We start from the raw sequence: 16,454 nt of genomic DNA on the forward strand, positions 1-16,454 counted from the left end.
AAAACCCTCCAAAGGCTGCCTACCTCACTCCAAGTGAAAGCCAAAGTCTTTGGCAATGGTTGGGTAGATTTGACTGTCTTGTCTGTGGGATTTGGTCTCATACCAGTCTCCTCGCTCACTCTGTGCCCACTCCACCGCTGGCCTGCTGTTCATTGAGTGAGGAAAAGCATGCTCCTACTTTGAGATCTTTCTTCTGGCTGTGCCCCCTTGCTGAAATGCCCTTCCCTGAGACACACACATAATCATCCTCTCCAATCCTTCTTTATTCAAATGCCACTGCCTCAGGGATGCCAATCCTGAAAACTCAACACTGCAACCTCTCCAACACTCCTATTCTCTTTTCCTATATTTCTCCATAGCATTGTCGCTTTCCATCCTCGTTGGGATTAAATCCCACCAGGGAAGACAGTTTCTATCCCCAGCATGGAGAACACTGACTGGCCTGAGAGAAGAGCATAATAAATATTTGCTGAATGAATTGAATGAATGACAAATGTCTAACTAATATAGTACTTCAAATCCAAAGAATAGCCCTGTGAGGTAGTACCATACATACATATTTTATGAGGAAGCTGAGGCTTATAATGATTGACAACTTTCTCAAGATCTACTAGGGTTACATTAGTTCTTTGTTCTCTTTCACTCTCAGCACCTTGCCCCACAACTATTGTGCTAGTTGTAGCTACCTGTCATAATCTTTTACCTTGATCATCTCAGTCTTTTAACCTCTTCTACCTCTAGTCCGTCCCACTCCAATCTACGTTTCACATTGCAACAAGATTAATTTCTCTGAGCATTAATAAAGAGACAAGTGGTACTGCAAAGCCTCAAGAGTAAGAGCATGGAGGCTGGAGGTTCAAATCCCAGCTCTATCTACTAGCTGTTTGACTTGAACTAGTCCTTTAACTGCTCTGTGCCTCGGTTTCATTATCTGTAAAGTGCGATTGCAAAAGATGGTTTTTATACCTGACACATGGTAAGACTTTTGTGACTGTTAACCATTACTATCCTCAAGTAATTTCCCTATTTAAACATCCTCAAATGTACCTCGTGACAGTTAAAGTCCAAATTCCTTTTTGGGGCACAAACAACTACTGATGATTTCTCCAGCTGACTAGGAGGGCTTCCTAACTGCTCCTGAGTCCCTGAACATGTTGGGACTACTAAGTTACTGTAGTACTACTAAGTTACTGTTGTAACTACTAAGTAACTACTAAGTTACTGTTGGAACTTAGTAGTTACTGAAAGGCAAGTCCACTGTGGTACCTGACAATACTCACTCATGCTTTTGACCACTGTGGGTCATCACTTTTTTAAAAATAGGGAGAGTCCAATTCCAGTTCAGAGGTAACTAAACTGTCACCATCTCTGTGCAGCCCTTCCTCATCCCTCAGGCCTGTCAGTCATTCACGCCTTTGGCCACCACCTTTGCAGCTCTGCATTCCACGTATTTCCAGGCTAACACCTATCACGCTGCACTGCAATTATTTGTGAACATGCCTGACTCCCCTCTTTGACTGTATTGTACTTATTCTATAACCACCACCACCAGAACAGTGCCTGACACATGACAGGCACGTCAGCCAGGTAAATGAGTAGGACTGGCTATTGGCAGAGAACAGGGCTAGAACATGGGTTTTAACCCAGTGTTCTTGCTACTATCCCATTCTGCTATCCCATTTAGTTTCAACTCAACAGCTATACCCACTGATGTTAGGACACATACTAAATTGTCTTTGCAAAGCAATTGGGTTATCTTTACTGCTTGGTACAGTTCTCTTAATCTTCTCCCTTAAAGTCAGCCTATTAGATTTTATTTGTTTCTATCTGTAAGTTCTAGCCACATACTCCTATGTCTTCCAGTTAGCTTATGCCTAGAAAACCACATAAAAAGAACAACACATTTGGGAGAAGCAACGAGAAATTCCTATAAGCAACAAATGAGCTTTTGTGGATAGATTTTGAGGCACTAATTTCAGCTACTCAAAGTCCTTCTTTGATTCTTTCTATTTTGCTATTTATACTATTAAGGTATAAACATGACTATTCTAATTACAATTGTTTGTTTTATTTGTTTTGTTTCCACCCTGCGTCCATATGATGGGCAAAGGATCCTCTGTTTGGATCTTTCACTTAGTTCACTGAGCTGATTGTCTCCAGTATTTGTTCTGAGATCTAATAAACATGTCTTTAAAGTAACTGGCTGTTTTGTAAATGTAAAATTCCAGAATGATTATGCTTTGTGATAAAGAAAATCTAGGCTTTGATTACAGCAATGGTAGAGGTCAAAGGCCAACGTATTTCAGTGAATTTGAATATAAGGATCCTATCAAATAATTAGGAAGTAAGAAATCCTAAGAATATATTAAATTCACCATTTGCAGTGGAACATAAGAACACAACGCAGCTTCAAAGATATCCTAAAGGAAAAGACTCCACAAGGTTCCTATTCTTTCCTTCACAACATTTACTGCCAGGCTGCTTTATGTTAAAGTCAACTTAAGTTTCCCCTGCCCTTTTCCTCTTGTTCACCAGCTGATCCCATCTCCTGTAGAACAGATCTCCATGTATCTATAGAACACTGTTACAAAGTCTTCCTACTTGATTATACTTGGACCTTGCAGGCTTCCCCATTTATTTAGTCTAAAACTATGTCAAATGAAACAAAAACCTGTGATTTACCTATTTCATCAACAGAGAAACACTTTTCATCCACTGTACCACCATTGCTAGTTAGCTTGATACAATAAGGTATCCAGATGGAGGTAAACGATGAATTAAAGTAACAGCTGTTTTCCCCAGCAGAAACATAATCAGGGCATTCTTTCCATTCTTGAGTCCATTCTTGAGTGTTCCTAAAACGAAGGGTTAAAAAAAGATTAATTGTTCCAAAAATCATGTTGTAGCTTAAGTCCAAGTAAGGTGCTTGATAGTCTGATTCAATAAATTGGAAGACAAATATTTTGTGAAGAGGTATTTTAGTAACACCATTTCCGAGACATATCACATCAGTGGACAGTATCATCAGTGTCTGACGACTGCTACGAGGCCGTTTGGTACTTCTGCCTACGGTAAAACTTCCGTTTATTGAATGCATATGCTATGCCTGCTCATAAATCGATTCCTATGGTAGGTACTTTATTATGCCCGTTCTATAGATGAAGGTTCTGAGACTTAGGGACATTTTAAAAATGTTCATTAAAACAGTACAGAGAATCACCCCCAAACTAGAGATTCCCAGAGAACAGTGAAGGTTTAGACCTGGCTGTTTCACCAGCCTATGGTGAAAGAAACTGAGGAGACAAGTTGATGTGTGCGCCAGGCAGAGTGATGCATTATATCCAGCACCAACGCTGTGCAGATATAAAGATAAGTAAGATGTTATCCCCTAATTTCAGGCTAAAATAATACTCAAATTCCCATCTGAGTAGTTTTTTGGGCCTCTTATATTCATTCTATTGACATTTAATGAGAATTGGTTATGTCTAAAACATAATGACAGACACTATGGGGGATTCATAGATGTCTAAGGAATTCCTCCTGCCTCAGAAGGAAAGAGTAAAAAACGGTATTACAAAGTAATGTGGGTAAGTGCTCATTAGTAGTGCTCTCTAGGGTCCTTAAAAGTTCAGAAGAGGGAATGATTGCTCTGGCTCTTCATGGAAGGCTTCAAGGTGGAGGTATGTTTTTAGCATTCTTGAAGGATGGGTAAAAGTTTAATAGATGGCAATACGGCAAGGAAGGGAAGAAACAGAGAGGTCAAAGGGATTGAGGTAAGGAAGTATGGGCATGAGTGTGGTAATGGAAGTAAAAGGCAATGGAATGACAGGAAAATTTTCTTAAATTAGAATTGCTACTTGGGTGAGGTAGTTCATCATCTCCCTGTTATTCACTAGCCTATTAATTGAGAAGACAATATATAAGTCAAAGGGACATAAAACCATGTAATCTGTGGTTGTGGAAGATGAGGTAGGAATGGCCCTGCTCAGGCAGAGGCGCCTCTGGCTCACAGGCCAGACTGTGGAGGTTTGGGACCATCCCTCCGTGGGATGGGTGCTGGGCAGCAGTGGACAATGAGGACAATGCAGGTTGTAGAGAAGGCAGGGCCTGAAAGGAAAGGATGCCAAGCTGGGAGAAGACGCCTATTTCCTTCTTATAGCTGTTTCTCAGGCTGGTCTGCTTGGCACTAGGAGAAAACTTGTGTAGTATCAGAGGGTCCTTGAGACAGCTGCTCCTCAGCTGTTGGAAGGAAATTGGGATTTAAATGGCAGAGACTCCAGGGTCTGAGACAGTGAATTGCTGCTTTGGTTGAGACTCTTAAAAGTTGCATATGCTGGCTGGGTACAGTGGTTCATGCCTGTAATCCCAGCACTTTTGGAGGCTGAGGCAGGCGGATCATGAGGTTAGGAGAGTGAGACCAGCCTGGCTAACATGGTAAAACCCCATCTGTACTAAAAATACAAAAATTAGCTGGACATGATGGCATGCTTCTGTAATCCCAGCTATTCAGTAGGTAGGCTGAGGCAGGAGAATTGCTTGAACACAGGAGGCAAAGTTTGCAGTAAGCCAAGATCGCGCCACTGCACTCCAGCCTGGGTGCCAAAGCAAGACTCCATCTCAAAAAAAAAAAATGTTGCATATGCTTGAATGAGAGATTCATCTCTGATGCAAAAAGTAAATGGGCAAAAGGCAGAAGAAAAGATAAAGTGTGTTTGTGTGTGTGTGTGTGTAAGTATGTGTGTATGTAGAGTCAGAAGAGAAATGTTGAAAAAATTAGGAATAGGTGGGTGGTTCATTGAACTATAGTATGCTTAATTTGATATTTACTTTCAAATTAAGTAAGAGTGCATTAAAGAGAGTAGTTGTAAGAAGATTGCCCAGAAAATGAGGCTTTCACATAATAGAAGGGATATCAAATGTACTTAGCATAAGTGATAGTATAAAAGTTAGAAAACTCAAAGTATTAAGATATTCCAAAGATGTAGATTAGTGCTTAACAGGTCTGGATTTCTAAAAGATTAGCTCTTTCATGATTCACAGAATTTCTCAACAGTGCATGTCAGTACCTTGTTCCCCATGAGGACTGTTTAAAAAACCCTGTTTAGATTATCCCAAATCCATGAACTCCACAGGACAAACAGAGCATTTATTTTAAGCATGATGGATCAGAAACAGCTAGTTCAAAACACTACTTCCAACCTCTTTCTTCATGAACCAATGTTGAATTTCATTTTAAATAAATATTTATAACTTGTATTTTAAACTATTAAATGTAGACAAGAACCCAAATTAGCTCATAAAACAGATACTGTGTCACTTGCCTTCTCTGGGTTGAATGTCTCTACAGATGACCAAAATCAATGTATGGAAGCTCCCCTCTGCTCTTACTCCCAAAAGTTAAGTGCTTTAGGTTTGCTCCCAGACTATCTTGTGAAATGGAAGGGGTGAGAACCATAGAAAGAGACTATCATTAAAAATAAGAATAAAGAGCAGAAGAAATGTTTTTCATCTAAAGACAACCAACTAGAAAAAAATAATAAAAATAAAACATCATTTATGTTTTTAAGGGCAGCTGTTTTCATGACAGCGCATGTTTTTGGCTTTAAATTTAATACTTTTGTTTAAGAAAAATGAAAGTAATAATGCCCTTTCTCCCTACTGATTTTCCACACAACCTTGTATAGAAAATGAAATTTCTCTTAAGACCAGGGTAATTTTTGAAGTGGGGTTGAATGGGTATGGAAGAGGTGGGGGATATAGCCTTAAGGACTGAGTATTCACATGCCCACTTCCTTTAAAAACACAGCATTTACACGCAAGGAGCTGAGAGCAGAGCAGCTCGAACATGCTTCCCAGAGCCTCTTTTTACCATGCCTGTAATGTGCATTCATCCTGAGTCCCCTGCAAGCTCAGAGGCTGAATTTGGCACTATCGCCATCACAGGATGGCAGACACTGTTTTGAATCTGCTGCTCTAACATGTGGAGGCTGCCTTTTCTGCCAGCCACCTGGCAAGGAGCAGAGCCAGGCAAAACACACAACTGCCTGTAGGGCTGTGCCTGAACTGTCCTGTTGACAGCCTGACATGTTCACGTTCTGTTGTGCTTTAGATACTGAGGCCAGGCCAGCAAACTGAAACAACTGCACCGCCCACTGACTCTGACTTTGGATAAAATCATCTCAGAGTTTTATTTATGTGTCAGGGATGAGAAGCATGTTTCTATAGTTTCAGGAGTTGCCTGGCAACTGAGTTCTAAGAAACAGTGACAAGAGTCAGAAAGTGCATTTGTATTGTCTTCTTTGTGAAGTGGGCAATGAGAAATCAAATATAACTGTACACTAATCAGTCCAGTCCAGTCCTGATACTCCTAATCCCTCAGTTTTACCCTTCTTGGATAAACTGGGCTGTGGGCTCATAGTAGTTTGGCTAAGATATTCAAAATAGTTATATTTTATAGAAAAAACACAAATATCTAATTTTGTAAGTTTGGGTTGGCACTTAATCATGAAGCTGTACTTACCCTCCTGGGATTCCAAACACTACCAGGGCAAAATCTAAGACATCTTTCTGAATATGTCTGAACGTTTCCCTTTACCCAGTCACACTTTCTGCAGCATCCTTGGTAGTGTAGATCCTGGATTTGAACCAGAGATGCTGAAATGACTGGAGTGTGCATAAGATGCCTGTGGACAGAGTTATGTGACCCTGATTGATGAGGGCAAGGGATATATATTTATCAAGGCTTCATTCCTTTGGATTTCTCTTTTTGCTCATCAAATTTGGTAAATATTGAGGTAGCAAAAAATTATTTTCATAAAGTGGGCCCAGCTTAAGAGGTTATTCTGCTACTTTTCTTTACAGTTTGGCTAATTGTGCCTGTACAAATAACTTAATGATTCCACACATTTCAAAAGTGTCATCAAACATACTAACTTCATGTCTGAATGTATTTATAGAAATCAACTCTGTTTACTGGCCCCAACCTCTCTGTGGTGTCAGCCTTAAGGAAAAATATAGTATACTTGGTGCCCAAACATTTCATCTTCACTTCACTTCATCCAAGAGACCTCTCTTATACTGAAAGGTGGGGAAGGTCCACTTGGTTGCTAACTCCAAGTATTTTTTTATCTGCAAATTAAGCAGCAGCTCTGCATTAAAATGCTCTTATACCAATAATTCAAATAATTATAATAATTTATTGGTATAAATGGTCTTACACCATTTATAGTCATTTTATAGTCCAGGAACTGGATTTCTATATCATAATTATTTTTAAATTATCACTATACTACCGATAATAAGAATACCAGCTACCATTTAGTGAGTACTTATTATGTGTCAAGTACTCTGCCAAGTATTTTTCATGGGTTATCTCATACGATCCTCACAAGAAGCCATGAGGCAAGTCCATTATCTCCTTTCTGCAAATGAGGAGGCTGAGTTGTACACAAACTGGCTAATTTCCTGAGTATTCCTTGGTGAGAAAGTGCAGAACTACACTGAAGTGCAGGTTTGTTAGCCCTGAGCTCATACCCTTAACTGCTGGCTGCATCTTCCTTCCCTATTCCAGCTCTTCGGTTGGATAGACAATGTCATCCTCTGACTAACGAACACCTTGAGCCAAGGATAAAGGGTACTCACTAACCCTGCATCTTGGCTTAGGCCTTCTCTGGGGGTTGGGTGGAAAAGAGGAGATAATGAAGGGTTTAAGCCTAAAATGTAAAAAAGGGAAAAATATACACAGTGAGAGTAAACAAAAACGAAAATAATGCCAGGTGAAGGGGAAGAAATAAACAACTTGGGTGGTACCTATATTGAGAGGTCTTTGTTTCACCCTTCCTCTGTTATTTTAGAGGGTCACTGGTAAAAATGAAAAAGTACTACAGTCTTTTACTGAATATATTTAAGAGAAGGAGTGTATTATCTGGTTAGAAACCAAGCTACATCTTTTAAAGCATACATCTTTTCAAAAACACCTATAGCTTTCCACCACAAATAAAGTAAAATTCAAAGCCTTGCCCTTGCCTATGAGGTTTGGCATAGTCAGTCCCTAAGTAACTCTCTGATCCCTTCCCATATCACTCTCCTCACTTTCAATCTTGTGCCTTCAGTGCTGGCCTCTTTCATCCCTCAAATATGCCAAGACTGCCTCAGGGACTTTGTACTTGCAATTTCCTCTGCCTGCATAGCCTTTCCCCCAGATATTCACGTGGCCTGTCCCGTTTCACTTATGTCTCTGGTCTAGGACACCACAATAGAGAGGCCTCCTAGGACCATGCATTTCAGTATCATTCAAGCCTCTTACACACACTCTCATCCACATGCACATGCCCACATGTATCCATACATGCTCTCACTCACACTTTGACACACTCTCACACATTCTCATGCACATACACAAACTCCCACACACTGCTGATATGCTGCTTTCTGGCTTTATTTTTCTTAATAACCTGTATTACTAGCTGACATTTAATTCAATTTTTATTGCCTGTCTCCCTGCATTGGAAGGAAATCTCCATGAGACCAGGGATTTTGTCTTTTGTAATCACTGCTATATCTCCAGGGCCTAAAATAGTACTCAGCACATAGGATGGGCTTGATTAATATTTTTTTCAACAAATGAGTGAATGAATATTCATTGATTGCATAAATCACAACAAATCACTTCCATTCCCACAGTACATCTGACTCAGTGTACTTTAGTAGGTACATCCATGGAGAGGAAAATCAGAAAGGCATGATGGCGGCACCTTCTGGTATAGAACAGCTGTATGGGTCCTAGGTTCTTTGTACCATGATGAACCTCATCTGTCCAGTGGCATGAAAAAGTCTCTCGCTCAGGTGAACGGCACTTGGTGAATTTAGGCTCCTTAGAAGAATCTGCAGAATAAAAAGAAAAGGCAAGGCATGAAATCAGGTGAGTCATATGTGATCCTAATGAGACACGTATTTAAAGTGTGTGAAGAAACTACTGGGATGAAGCCAGTGTATTCCGTGTCTAGGAGGTAATGCCGATGTCTTCCAGAAAAGCATTTTTCCTGGGTCATAGTTTTAGTGCCTGTTGCTTGCCATTGTCAGCCTTTGATTCTAGACACAAACCATTTTTCCTTTTATTTCAAGCATTTCGTAGGACCTGTTTAAGAAACCAGAGCTAGAGATTAGGATTTGGATATAGGTAGTTCATCTGGAAGGTGACTTCCGGATCTAGCAGTCAGGGAATGGGGAGGGTGGGAAGGAAAGGGAGAACAACTAATATGTGTGTGTTACTGAGCTGGTTATCACAGTGGCTAATGGGGCCCAATCCCACTGAGGCTCCTTTGAGGAGCTGTGTAGAATATGCACCGCCACTGTTATCTACCGCTCCCAGTACTCACTGGTTGAAGGGTGCCTCAGAGATGTTCACCCCCATGTACTTCTAGGCTGTACCTGCACATGAGCTGAGGGTCTTTGCCGAGGCAGGCACCTGAGTCTGCCCGGCAGGGTGCATAGTGGCAAATGGACACCATAGACAGTTGTGATGACATCAGGTGGATGTGGGGGATGTAGTGTGGGAACCACAGCATGCACTACAGGGCCTTTTATCTTTTCATTGATTTTTGATAAAAGGCACTTATGTTTGCATTCTTTTAAAGGATTCAGCCAGTAAACTCATTAAATAGATGCCCACTCTAAACAACTTATACATACGCGTGTGTTAATTCTAATTTGTGAAGTAAGTGCAGAATGCCTCTTATGTGATAGGATTTTAGCCAAAATTCCTCTGCATCTATGAAATCTGCTGCTATAGATGTGCAACAGACAGGTATGAAGCAAAACACGTTTTTGTGGATGAATTCTCAGTGTTCTGATGTCCATGGCCATTTTGGAGATTTCTTTTCAAATTTCTCTTCTTTTTCTTATTTTTTTTCTCCTTATATGATTAGCCTTCAATCATATTGTAAACTTAATCTAAAACTCTCATTCCTGGGTTATCAGGGAGGCTCTCAATCTTAAAGTATCTTTGTCAATACTTTGAAAGATCTCTTAAAAATAAATAATATGAAGCAAATGCATAAAAACTCATGATTCCAAACTCCAGGTTACATACCTGATGTTATGAACCAAAAACACGCTTCTTTTTTCCTCTGGCAACAAACTCATAAGGCATGGGATGTTATAAACCTTCTAAACAAATCCATCATTCAAATTCATTCAACAAACATTATTAAATGCAAATTTTGTACCAGGCTGTGTTCTAGGAATAGAGAAATGAACAAGTTGATAAAAGTTGGTCCTTGTCTAGTTTCCATTCTAGCAAAGGCAGGGATGTGGGGATCCTATGTAGAAAAATAAGCTGGGTCAGGTAGTGTGATGCCTTCAGTTTGTTCTTTTTGCTTATGATTGTCTTGGCTATGCAGGCTCATTTTTGGTTCCATATGAAATCTAAAGTAGTTTTTTTCCAATTCTGTGAAGAAAGTCAATTGTAGTTTGATGGGGATAGCATTGAATCTATAAATTACTTTGGGCAATATGGCCATTTTCATGATATTGATTCTTCCTATCCATGAGGATGTTTTTCCATTTGTTTGTGTCCTCTCTTATTTCCTTGAGCAGTGGCTTGTAGTTCTCCTTGAAGAGGTCCTTCACATCTTTGTAAGTTGTATTCCTAGGTATTTTATTCTCTTTGTAGCAATCGTGAATGGGAGTTTGCTCGTGATTTGGCTCTCTGTTTGTCTGTTATTGGTGCATAGGAATGCTTGTGATTTTTACACATTGATTTAGTATCCTGAGACTTTGCTGAAGTTGCTTATCAGCTTAAGGAGATTTTGGGCTGAGACGATGGGGTTTTCTAAATATACAATCATGTCATCTGCAAACAGAGACAATTGGATTTCCTCTTTTCCTAATTGAATACCCTTTATTTCTTTCTCTTGCCTGACTGCGCTGGCCAGAGTTTTGAATAATATGTTGAAAAGGAATGGTGAGAGAGGGCATTCTTTTCTTGTGCCGGTTTTCAAAGGGAATGCTTCTAGCTTTTGCCCATTCAGTATGATATTGGCTGTGGGTTTGTTAAAAATAGTTCTTATTATTTTGAGATACATTCCATGAATACCTAGTTAATTGAGAGTTTTTAGCATGAAAGGCTGTTGAATTTTGTCGAAGGCTTTTTCTGCATCTATTGACATAATCATGTAGTTTTGTCACTGGTTCTGTTTCTGCGATGGATTACGTTTATTGATTTGTGTATGTTGAAGCAGCCTTGCATTCCAGGGATGAAGCCGACTTGATCGGGGTGGATAAGCTTTTTGATGTGCAGCTGGATTAGGTTTGCCAGTATTTTATTGAGGATTTTTGCATCGATATTCATCAGGGATATTGGTCTAAAATTTTCTTTTTTTATTGTGTCTCTGACTTCAAACTATACTACAAGGCTACAGTAACAAAGACAGCATGGTACTGGTATCAAATAAGATATATAGACCAATGGAACAGAACAGAGGCCTCAGAAATAACACCACACATCCACAACCATTTGATCTTTGACAAACCTGACAAAAACAAGCAATGGGGAAAGGATTCCCTGTTTAATAAATGGTGTTGGGAAAACTGGCTAGCCATATGCAGAAAGCTGAAGCTGGATCCCTTCCTTTCATCTTATACAAAAATTAACTCAAGATGGATTAAAGACTTAAACGTAAGACCCCAAACCATAAAAACCCTAGAAGAAAACCTAGGCAATACCATTCAGGAAATAGGCATGAGCAAAGACTTCATGACTAAGACACCAAAAGCAATAGCAACAAAAGCCAAAATTGACAAATGGGAGCTAATTAAACTAAAGAGCTTCTACACAGCAAAAGAAACTACCATCAGAGTGAACAGGCAACCTACAGAATGGGGGAATATTTTTGCAATCCGCCCATCTGACAAAGGGCTAATATCCAGAATCTACAAAGAACTTAAATAAATTTACAAGAAAAAAAAAACCCCATCAAAAAGTGGGCAAAGGATATGAACAGACACTTCTCAAAAGAAGACATTTATGCAGCCAACAGACACATGAAAAAATGCTCATCATCACCAGTCATCAGAGAAATGCAAATCAAAACCACAATGAGATACCATTTCACACCAGTTAGAATGGCGATCATTAAAAAGTCAGAAAACAACAGATGCTGGAGAGGATGTGGAGAAATAGGAACACTTTTACACTGCTGGTGGGAGTGTAAATTAGTTCAACCATTGTGGAAGACAGTGTGGCGATTCCTCAAGGATCTAGAACTAGAAATACCATTTGACCCAGCGATCCCATCACTGGGTATATACCCAAAGGATTATAAATAATTCTACTATAAAGACACTTGCACATGTATGTTTATTACAGCACTGTTCACAATAGCAAGGACTTGGAACCAACCCAAATGCCCATCAATGATAGACTGGTTAAAGAAAATGTTGCATATATGCACCATGGAATACTACTCAGCCATAAAAAAGGATGAGTTCATGTTCTTTGCAGGGACATGGATGAAGCTGCAAACCATCATTCTCAGCAAACTAACACAAGAACAGAAAACCAAACACCACATGTTCTCACTTATAAGTGGGAGTTGAACAATGAGAACACACATACACAGGGAGGGGAACTTTACACACTGGGGCCTGTTGGGGGCTGTGGGGCTGGGGGAGGGATAACATTAGGAGAAATACCTAATGTAGATGACGGGATGGTGGGTGCAGCAAACCACCATGGCACATGTATACCTATGTAACAAACCTGCACGTTCTGCACATGTACCCCAGAACTTAAAGTGTAATAATAATAATAATAAAAAGAAAAATAAGCAGGGTAAGAAGAAAGGAACTGCATCCTTGTTTGAGAACAACTGTTGCCCTCAATAGTACAAACAAGTGAATCTTCAGAAAATCCTGAGTTGCAGATATGTCTTTAGCCCTGGGAGCACATGTTGGGGATAGCAGGAGTGTTTTTGTAATCAAATTCCACGGTCATATTGTTGTAAGAAATACTCATTTTCCTGTATGAATGGAGAAATTTACAAGAGTTTTAGGGCATGGATGGGATGTGCCTTGGTACCGAGGGCAGATGGGCAGCTCTCTCTATGTGGTCAGTGTTTACCAACCCCTCTCAGAACACTGAGGTGTAGGAGCCCACATTATCTGTTACAAATGAGTACAGTGAAAAAGATGTGTATTTCGTTAGGCAAGCACCTCTCATACAGTAAAGCACTGAAAATATTCCTTTTTACTATTAGTCGAAGCACTGAAAATATTCCTTTTTACTATTAGTCGAAGCACTGAAAACAAACACTATTTTAGGTCCTTCTACAAAGTTAGTAATTATTAAAACTAAATATTTAAACCACAACTGTTTTAATGCTGGTATATCTGAGGAGACTATTTCACATTCTAACTGTTCATTTGCACAGAAATAAGAAAAGGAAATGCACTAGATTAGAAATTGAGAGATGTGTACTCTAGTGCTGGCTCTGACACTATTTAACGTTGACCTTCCCAAGCCATTTGGTCTTGATTTCCTTAGTAGAATGCCTGGAATAGATGAGACACAAAGTACTTTACAATTTTACAGCTTCACTTTTACAATTAAGAGGCATATATAATTATGAACAATAACGTACACAACAAAAACATAATTTTGGTATTTGAGTTGAAACAACAATAGAACACCAAATACAAATGTCAATCAGGTTCCTATATTCTCTGTAAAATATGCCTGTTACATAATAGCAAGAATAATAAACTCAACTTCAAAACTTGAAACAGAAAGAAATAAAAAACTTTGTCAGCTGAAACAAAAAAAAACTTAAAAAGAAAAAATAACTAATTTGAAACACATTTTGGTTACTTAAACTTAGTATTCTTAGATTTATTGTTTCCTTTTAACTCCAGATGCATAGAAAGTCCTTATTACCTTCTCATTGTAAATAAGAAATAGGAAATTTATGGGTGTGGTGCTAATGTGATGACGTGTGTGTCTGCACATGGAACTCTGATACAGATGTAGTGTAGCAGAGCTGTTTTGTTCTTGTCTTTTTAAATGTCTTTCTTTCCCTTCCTTTCTTCCCTTCCACCTTCCTCTTTTCTTTATTTTACCCTGAACCCTCCTTCTCTCTTTCCTGCTTTTTAAAATTTTATGGCTGGGTATGTGCTGTTAAGTGCTGTGGCAGACAGCCCCTAAAGTAGCCTCCAATGATTCCTGTCTTCTCTCATTCACAGCCTTATGTATTTCCTTCCCTTGAGTAACTTGCTTCTAATCAGAAGAATATGGCAGCATGGAGTGGATGGCAGTTCTATGATTAGGTTACAAAAGATTGAGACTTCTTTTTAACTAGCAGACTCACCCTTTTGCTGGTTTTGATGAAGTAAGTTGCTGTGTGGTGAGAACCACACAGCAAAGAACTAAGCATGGCCTCTGGCCAACACTCAGCAAGAAGTAGAGGCCCTCAGTATAAAAACCCTTGAGGAACTGGCTGGGTGTGGTGGCTCATGCCTGTAATCCCAGCACTTTGGGAGGCTGAGGTAGGGAGATCATGAGGTCACGAGATCGAGACCAGCCTGACCAACATGGTGAAATCCCATCTCAACTAAAAATAGAAAAATTAGCTGGGCATGGTGGCATGCACCTGTAATCCCAGCTACCTGGGAGGCTGAGGCAGGAGAATTGCTTGAACCTGGGAAGCGGAGTTTGCAGTGAGCCAAGATTGCGCCACTGCACTCCAGTCTGGTGATGGAGCAAGACTCCATCTCAAAAAAAAAAATAAAAAATAAAAATAAAAAAACCCTTGAGGAACTGAATCCTGCCAACAACCATGTAAACAAGCATGGGAAACAATCTTTCCCTATCCAGCCTTCAGATGAGACCACAGCCCTGGCTGACACTTTGATTGCAGTCTTATAAGATAGCTTGAAGCACAGGACACAGCTGGTGGGTTAATTTGGAAAAAGTGTGAGAGGTATATTAACTTTACTAAATATTTGAATGCTATTAATACAGAGTAAATGAATTTAATATATCAGAACTTAAAAGTAGTGCTCAAGAATGACACAAGCCACTTTTCTTAGCAAATGGAATGTATCACAGTGAGTGTGAGAAAGTGGGTAACTCCTCTTTTGGAGGCAAGAAGAACTATATTGTGGCTGGCCGTTTAGTTTCTCCTTAATCACATCCTGTCACATCTAGTACCATTGTGCCGCTGTGGCTGAAGACACTCAGCATTCCTAAAGTCCAACTCCTTAGTGTCATCTTAAGGCTTTCTAAATCTGAGAGGAACTACCATAATCTTAAAATGAACACCTTTCTCACTATGTCTAAAAATCCTATTAGAATCTTACTTTTACTACGAAGACAACAAATGACTACTATAGACTCTTAGGTCTTCTCTGATTAGCCAGGAACAGAAAATCATTTCTGAACTAGTAATATTTCTTGCTTTCTTATGATTTTTAAAGATTAAATCTAAAAATAGTATAGTTCAACATCCATTTATAGCACCTCTAAAAGGAATGTTGCAATTAAGAGAGCCTAACTTTGTCCCTAAGTGAATTATCACTAAGAACAATGAGTTAAGTTGGAACACACGTGGTGTTTGGTTTTCTGCTCTTGTGATCGTTTGCTGAGAATGATGGTTTCCAGCTTCATCCATGTCCCTGCAAAGGACGTGAACTCATCCTTTTTTATGGCTGCATAGTATTCCATGGTGTATATGTGCCACATTTTCTTTATCCAGTCTATCACTGATGGACATCTGGGTTTGTTCCAAGTCTTTGCTATTGTGAATAGTGCCGCAGTAAACGTACGTGTGCATATGTCTTTTTTTTTTTTTTTTTTTTTTTTTTTTGAGACGGAGTCTTGCCCTTTTGCCCAGGCTGGACTGCAGTGGCGCTATCTCAGCTCACTGCAAGCTCCGCCTCCCGGGTTCATGCCATTCTCCTGCCTCAGCCTCCCGAGTAGCTGGGACTACAGGCGCCCACCACTGTGCCTGCCTAATTTTTTGTATTTTTAGTAGAGACGGGGTTTCACCATGTTAGCCAGGATGGTCTCGATCTCCTGAACTTGTGATCTGCCTGCCTCAGCCTCCCAAAGTGCTGGGATTACAGGCATGAGCCACCGCGCCCGGCCGCATGTGTATTTATAGCAGCATGATTTATAATCCTTTGGGTATATACCCAGTAATGGGATCACTGGGTCATATGGTATTTCTAGTTCTAGATCCTTGAGGAATCGCCACACTGTCTTCCACAATGGTTGAACTAATTTACACTCCCACCAACAGTGTAAAAGCGTTCCTATTTCTCCACATCCTCTCCAGCATCTGTTGTTTCCTGACTTTTTAATGATCACCATTCTAACTGGTGTGAAATGGTATTGTGGTTTTGATTTGCGTTTCTCTGATGACCGGTGATGATGAGCATTTTTTCATGTGTCTGTTGGC

At 39.8% G+C, this 16,454-nt stretch overlaps 1 protein-coding gene across 4 annotated transcripts in view; it reads right to left on the minus strand.

Annotated features, from left to right (window-relative positions):
• The window catches only part of GHR (growth hormone receptor), a 299,067-nt gene that overhangs the window by 24,754 nt on the left and 257,859 nt on the right, over positions 1-16,454 (minus strand). For all 4 annotated transcript variants that reach the window (XM_526938.8, XM_024356621.3, XM_024356623.3 and 1 more), the window contains exons 4-5: positions 8,754-8,883; positions 2,683-2,855 (exon numbers count right to left, since the gene is read on the minus strand). In XM_526938.8, the coding sequence (XP_526938.2) occupies positions 2,683-2,855; positions 8,754-8,883 (303 nt within the window). The remainder of the gene's footprint in view (positions 1-2,682; positions 2,856-8,753; positions 8,884-16,454) is intronic.

The sequence above is a fragment of the Pan troglodytes genome, chromosome 4 (genome assembly GCF_028858775.2).
Source record: "Pan troglodytes isolate AG18354 chromosome 4, NHGRI_mPanTro3-v2.0_pri, whole genome shotgun sequence".
NCBI classification, from domain to species: domain Eukaryota; kingdom Metazoa; phylum Chordata; class Mammalia; order Primates; family Hominidae; genus Pan; species Pan troglodytes.